Source organism: Octopus bimaculoides, chromosome 19, assembly GCF_001194135.2.
Source record: "Octopus bimaculoides isolate UCB-OBI-ISO-001 chromosome 19, ASM119413v2, whole genome shotgun sequence".
In the NCBI taxonomy this organism is placed as follows: Eukaryota; Metazoa; Mollusca; class Cephalopoda; order Octopoda; family Octopodidae; genus Octopus; species Octopus bimaculoides.
This window is the reverse complement of record NC_068999.1, coordinates 25,576,610-25,583,420: the sequence shown is the minus strand read 5'-3', so window position 1 is coordinate 25,583,420 and position 6,811 is coordinate 25,576,610. Positions and strand designations below refer to the sequence as shown.

Sequence of the window (6,811 nt, the reverse complement as noted above, 5' to 3'; positions counted from 1 at the left end):
AGAGAGAGAGAGAGAGAGAGAGAGAGAGAGAGAGAGAGAGAGAGAGAGAAAGAGAGAGAGAGAGCAAGCTATTAATAAATTCTCTCCTGCATGACTTCCTGTCAAACAGAACCACTGATAATTATTATTTGTTTTAAAATTTACTCATAGAAATAATGAATGAATGATTATGGTGACAGACAGGTGATCCTTTGAGAGAAAATTAGTTGGAATTCTGAGCAAGAGAACTTCTATTCATTGCTCATTGATAACAAATGCACCTAGTTTTAAAGAAGATGGTGACTGTTTTGACATGCCATTACAAGGCATAGAGATATAAGCTTGGGAATGTAACAGAGATACAATCTAAATATTTGATAAGCTTTAGTTTAAATTAAATTTATTGTAAGATACAACACGACAATTTTTGTGAAACAGGTTTGAGACAGAACTGCTCATTTTAGTGCTAAGATGTACAATAGATTTGAAGATTTGGGGTGGAATACTTCTATTTTATTTTATCGGGATGCTGTTCCATAAGCATCATAGAATGCATCAGCCCAAAAGCAGAAGAAAATAAATATATTTTTCAAATTAAAATAAACTTCTTTTACTAATATCAGAAATGAAAATAACCTTTTGCTCCTGATATGCCTGGAAGTCCTTTAGCACCTGGATAACCTCGTGGTCCTGGTTCTCCCTTGCGTCCTAAAATATATAAAATGCAAATCCTTAAAATCTGATTTAGGGCCATTGTAAAAGGTATTATTTTCATAAAATTACTTCATTATTTTATAACATTTTAAAATTAAATCTTTAGCCATTCTACATTATACTGCAAAATGTATATTTCTGAAAAATAGAATGAAGAGGAATGATGGGGAAATGGAAAGATACATTGATTTGAGCAAAAATCATCCTTTCTGCTATTATTAAATAGTTTTGAGGGCAGAATAAGATATTCTGCTCACAGATGCTATTATAAACATCCACTACAACTTTAAAGATGAAAATATAGGACAAAATGTCCGAAAATGCACTTGGATGTGCTTCAAATGAGATGAAAATTCAAATCAATATCAATGCATTAACTTTTTAGATTACATATATTATACTTTTAATGTTGTATCAGTTGCAATATTGAGATTAGATATAACATTCCTTCTTACAATTAACATTCCATGTGATATTGTTATTGTGCAAAATCATGTTGGTAACAGAACAACTTATATTGCTTATAAATACATGTGAAAATATAATTGAAGCCCATTTTTAAATCTGCTAAGTTTACTACTAATTTTTCATGCATGTACAAATGCACATGCACATATACACACTTTCTTTCATATTTGAGAATCTTTCTATGGAAATAAAATTATGCCTGACAAAAAAAAAAAAAAAATGCAAATGAATGCGATTAAATAGAAAATCCAAGGTTTCATAGACTAAATTTAAATTCATTGTAGTCTAAGATAAAACTACAATTTAGAGAAAAAGGTATGGGATAACATTACATTACAAGGGATAACATTACATACCTGGGTCACCCTTTTCTCCTTTTGGACCTACTGTGCTCACACCTGGCTCTCCAGGGAAACCTGATTCACCTTTAATTCCTGGTAATCCATAGCCAGGTAGTCCTTTTATACCTGACTTTCCAGGTGTGCCAGATAATCCAGGAATACCATCTTTGCCAGCTAATCCAGGTAAACCCTGAAAATATTATTCTTTGTTTAGTTCTTTGTTTGAATTTTTCAGGAAATGAAAGTGTTTGTACTATTAATGGTTATTAAAGAGTTTATCATTTAAGAGTTTGTAAAGTTGAAAATGTTTTTCTTTTTTGTTCTTTCTTTTTTTTTTTTTAATAAATGAGGTTTTTGTGTATATAGTCTCTTGCAGTTGTGTCAGTAACAACACCTGCATGGACATTATAAACTTATCCAATTTAAAGTGATTTCCTTGAAGAAGTGTTGAAATAAAATATCTTAAAACACAATGCAAAACATTTGGAATTGGAGGATATAAGTATTCAATTTGTAAGTTTCATGTTCAGATTAAAATATTAACAGACTGTAGAAGGAAAATGTGTGGGAACAGAGTTCTAAAGAGATCCAGTAGTAGAAAGAAGAACTGAGCAAACTATTTAAAGATGTGAGAGCTGAAGCATGGAAGAGATGAGGAGAAGAGGAGATGTGGGAGAACCAAAAAGAATATGGAGAGTGAGAGGCAAGTGAATTGGGTCGGTCTGAGTGAAGGTGGTGTGAGATTAGTGAGATCAAAAGAACAGAGGCCACTGTAATAGTGGTAAAAAAGGTAGAGAGAGAAGACACAGCTCATGTATCCCAGTGTTTGAAGTGTGTTGGTGACTTTATGCCAATCAGTCAGTGGCTTTTTTTATGTGACCTACGATGCTTGTACGTGTAGTACCAGCATTGTGCCAAATGAAGAAGCAGTAACTCATTATAGGTTTCATTTAATTTTTGCATAGTGCTAGAAACTATTGCAAACTGAAGTATATCCTGGCTACTAAGAGGAAGAGTTGTCTTTGCAATGTAGCTTTTGCAATGGTTAGAGCGTGAGAACTCCAGGTAAGATTATTAGGAATGATGAAACCTAGCATTTGTAGTGACCTTGAATGTTCTTGTGTATTGTTCATGTTTGATGTGGGTTGGGTACAAGATTATTTTATTGATATGTGTAGTGATTGTGTATTCAGGTTGTTGAAGGAAACCATATTGATATAACCTCATTGATGAATATCTTTAAAGTTTCTGTGTGACTGATGCTGGTGTCACATAACTGGCACATAAAAAGCACCCTTCAAATGTTGGGCCTCACGGAGGTGATGACAAATGACTGAGACATTTGGTGACATGCCATGTTTGAGAAGATTCATCAAGCCAAACGAAATCGTAGCTGTGGCTGATGCTGGTGTCACATAACTGGTACCTATGCTGGTGGTACATAAAATGCATCCATTACACTCTTGGAGTGGTTGGTGTTAGGAAGGGTATCCAATCATAGAAACCATGCCAAATCAGACTGGAACTTGTTGCAACTCTCCAGCTTACCAGTTTCAGTCAAACTGTCTAACCCATGCCAGCATGGAAAGCAGCTACTAAATGATGATGATGATGAGAGAAAGTAGTGTGGGGGTGTTAGTATGTGGACAATGTTTGGGTGTGGAAGGTTAGAAAACAGGAGTAGTTTCATCCGCAGAGGAGTAAATGTTTATGGAAAATGATAGCAAGTTGGTCACTGGTGCATTAGAGGTCAAAGCCAAACCTTCAGAAAAAGTTCAAAAAGTGTGGATAAGAAAGAGGGTCCATTAGTACATGCTACAATGATACAGTTTTATTGGAAACATCTGATCCAAAAGATGAGAGTGTTCGTGACAAAGTTCATTAAATGCACTTTTGATAAGCATGTGTAATGAATGCCAGAAAGCAGTTTTTAAACAAAACTTTGTAACTTTATTAAAATAGGTGTATGGGAGTCAGGTATGTGAGTCAGGTGTATGTGAGTCAGGTAAAGCATCATAACTTACTTTTGCACAAAATGATTCTGTTGAAAGCCATTGTAAGCTAATGGGAATGAAACTAGCTTAAATGAAAATATATAGTTCATTATGAGGCAGAATTGTGGCTGATGTCATCCAGACTTTCAAGGAGTAAAGTTAGCATAAATGAACCAGGCTGTTCAGGAAGTGACCAGTTGAGAGCTGATATAACTCCAAGTTGGCTGTATGAAGTTGGTAGTGAACAAACAAACACTGTTTTATGTTGAAGGAAGAACAGTTGCTGCTATGCTGTCTTTTTGCCAACTAATTAAAAACCGCATGCTTCTCTGCTTGGGCAGAGAACTGCTGCTTATATTTCTACATGTCCAGCCCTGATTAACTGGAGCATGCCACAGTACAACTGTGCTATGCCGCAGCAATGCAAATAGCTTTTCTGACTCACTACAGGCTGATAGAATATCACTGAAGATTTTGCTGTCATCTAGTGACAAGAAGTTCACATAGTGCAACTCATTACACTGTTACCTATACTTGGAATAGGATTTGAACCCAGTTATACACTCTAAAAGAATTCTTATGCATGTACATTCACTATAACAATAAATGATTCAAAGTGATTTACCGATTCTCCCTTGGGTCCTTGTGGGCCACGTGGTCCTGTTGGTCCAGGGGGTCCTCTCTCACCTTTGTCTCCTAAGTGTCCAGTCAATCCAGGAAGACCACGATCTCCCTTTTCACCTAAAATGTAAAGTAGAAGTGAAAAATTAATAGACAGTTGGCTAGATGACACATGTATAAGAAACATAAATTAGTAGAAATTATCAGAAAATTTAAAACTTTAATGGCAGCCAATGTCTGCTAAACTACAATTCTTGTTACTTTTTTATTATTTCAGTATTTGTACCTGGAACAACTGTGGGATAAGCAGCTTCTCCTTTTAATCCTGGAAGTCCTGGTGGTCCCATGGGTCCAGGGTCACCCTAAAACCACCAGAAAATATTTGTGTCAAACAAATTAAACAGAAAGTACATATCATGTACTCATACAACAAACACTTAATAAAAAAACCACAGTAGTGATGGAACAGTAAAGTGTTATAAGAGTTATAAATCCAATAATAAATGGGAAAATGTTTTGCATACCTGCAAACCTCGTGTGCCTGTTTTTCCATAAAGACCATCATCACCTGGCTCACCAGGTTCTCCTTTCTCACCAATATTACCACTACGACCAGAAGAACCAGGTAGTCCATTCAGTCCAGGATCTCCTTTCTCACCCGGAGCTCCGTTAGTACAGAAATTACATTCTCCTCCCTTGTCACCTAAATAAATAAATAATGAAAAATAAATTCATCATCTTTATATTCCTTCAAGTCCAATTCCTAGAAGTTAAAATTATGAAGGAGTTTGTCTGAAATATCTTATTTTAAACTTTCATGCCTTATTCCTTTAGTCTCCACTGCTTAACATCAAGTTAGGACAAAATCACTAAATTAACATGTATCTACATGTGTATTAGTTTTGAGGACATAGACTATCATAGTAAAAGAAGATTTGACTCTCTTCCATTACAAGTTTTATAGATGAATACTGACTCCCCATATCTATAAGGTTTCAGCCTATATATCTTTAACTTACCTATCAAACGTTTTTGTGACTCAACATTATCTTTTATCACAGACTCTTTCTGAATCAAGAGTCAAATGAATCTGGATTGGTGTCAGCCATGGCTGAAGTATATAAACTGAGGGTGTGTGTATATATCATTCGTAGTTTAAAAATGAGTATGACGATGCCACCAAAAACAGATTTGTGCTCATGAATGCAGCATCCAAAAATTTTGTTTTTGAGTTCAGGAGAGATCATGTGAACTTTTTAGAATGACTTTTCTTTCTGCCAAGTAGAGTTAACATCATCTCCTTCCATGACTATATGACTTGGAATACTCCTCTGATCTCCAGTTGATTTATACAGCATTGCTTCCTCTTTAGATTGTCATATATGAACAGGTGTTGAAAAGTTCCTGGTTTTGGTTAAAAGTAAATATGGGAGGAGCAGTTAATTATGATTTTAATCAATATATTCCTCTCTCAAATTCACACTTATTGCAGCAGCCCTTTAGTTTTTCTAAGCTTTGTAAAAGGACTTGGAAGTTGGGGGCCTCTAACCATGCCTTTTGCAATACCCTTAAAGCCAAGAACATTTCAGCACCCCTTCATATTGCTGGCTAAGTTTGTAACATTGCACCTTTCCTGGATTCTAAAAGAGGACTTGTGATAATTCAGTCTGGTATTAAAGGATCCTTCTGTTGCCCCAATGTATTTCTGTATATGCATCATCCCACTGGTGTTGGTTGACACTAATTCTGCTTTGTAGATCACAGCTTCTGTGTTACATTAATCATTTACTCAGCACTCAAGGTAAACCCTACATGAGCATCCTGCCTCTACTCTACTAATTGTTACTACCCTTAAATCTTATGGCTTGGGATACCAACTAATAATTTTTTGACCCTAGGTGCATTTTTGAACTTGTATGCTTCACCCAAAGCTAACACCAATCCATAGGGAATAACTCTACTTTTCTTCCCCCAAATAATGTTTTTCACTACGTTTCTTTCCACTTTTTGCCACCACTGAGCCAACCTAGAATTTATGTATCTCCAGCATAAAAGTGGCTATGCACTTCTGGCCAGCATGTTTGAAGATTTGTCAGCATTGTCTAATCAATATTAGGTCTGAAACTGACAGTAACATTCTGACCATTTACATGCTATAATCAGTGATATATTGCTTGATGTATATATATATATATATATATATATATAGGTAAAAAAAATGAACGAGTGCTTGTGCTACATAAATAATATTTTCAAGATTGAATAAAAAGACAATGGAAAATATGACATAGCTGTGTATATTCTTTTACTTGTTTCTGTCATTTGAATGCGACCATGCTGGAGCACCACCTTTAGTCAAACAAATTGACCACAAGACTTATTCTTTGTAAGCCGAGTACTTATTGTATCAGTCTCTTTTGCCAAACTGCTAAGTCATAGCAATGTAAACATACCAACATCGGTTGTCAAGCAATTGTGAGGGGATAAACACATATATACGGATATATGTATATACGACGGGCTTCTTTCAGTTTCCATCCGCCAAATCCACTCACAAGGCTTTGGTCAGCTCAAGGCTATAGTAGAAGACACTTGCCCAAGGTGCTACGCAGTGGGACTGAACCCAGAACCATGTGGCTGGGAAACAAGCTTCTTACCACACAGCCACTCCTGCACCTATATATATATATATAT

General features: G+C 35.6%; 1 protein-coding gene across 1 annotated transcript in view; it reads right to left on the bottom strand.

Annotated features, from left to right (window-relative positions):
- LOC106877515 (collagen alpha-2(IV) chain) overlaps nt 1-6,811 on the bottom strand; it is a 68,528-nt gene that overhangs the window by 37,687 nt on the left and 24,030 nt on the right. The window contains exons 15-19 of the mRNA XM_052974643.1: nt 4,642-4,820; nt 4,404-4,479; nt 4,122-4,237; nt 1,518-1,692; nt 616-687 (exon numbers count right to left, since the gene is read on the bottom strand). Of these exons, the coding sequence (XP_052830603.1) occupies nt 616-687; nt 1,518-1,692; nt 4,122-4,237; nt 4,404-4,479; nt 4,642-4,820 (618 nt within the window). The remainder of the gene's footprint in view (nt 1-615; nt 688-1,517; nt 1,693-4,121; nt 4,238-4,403; nt 4,480-4,641; nt 4,821-6,811) is intronic.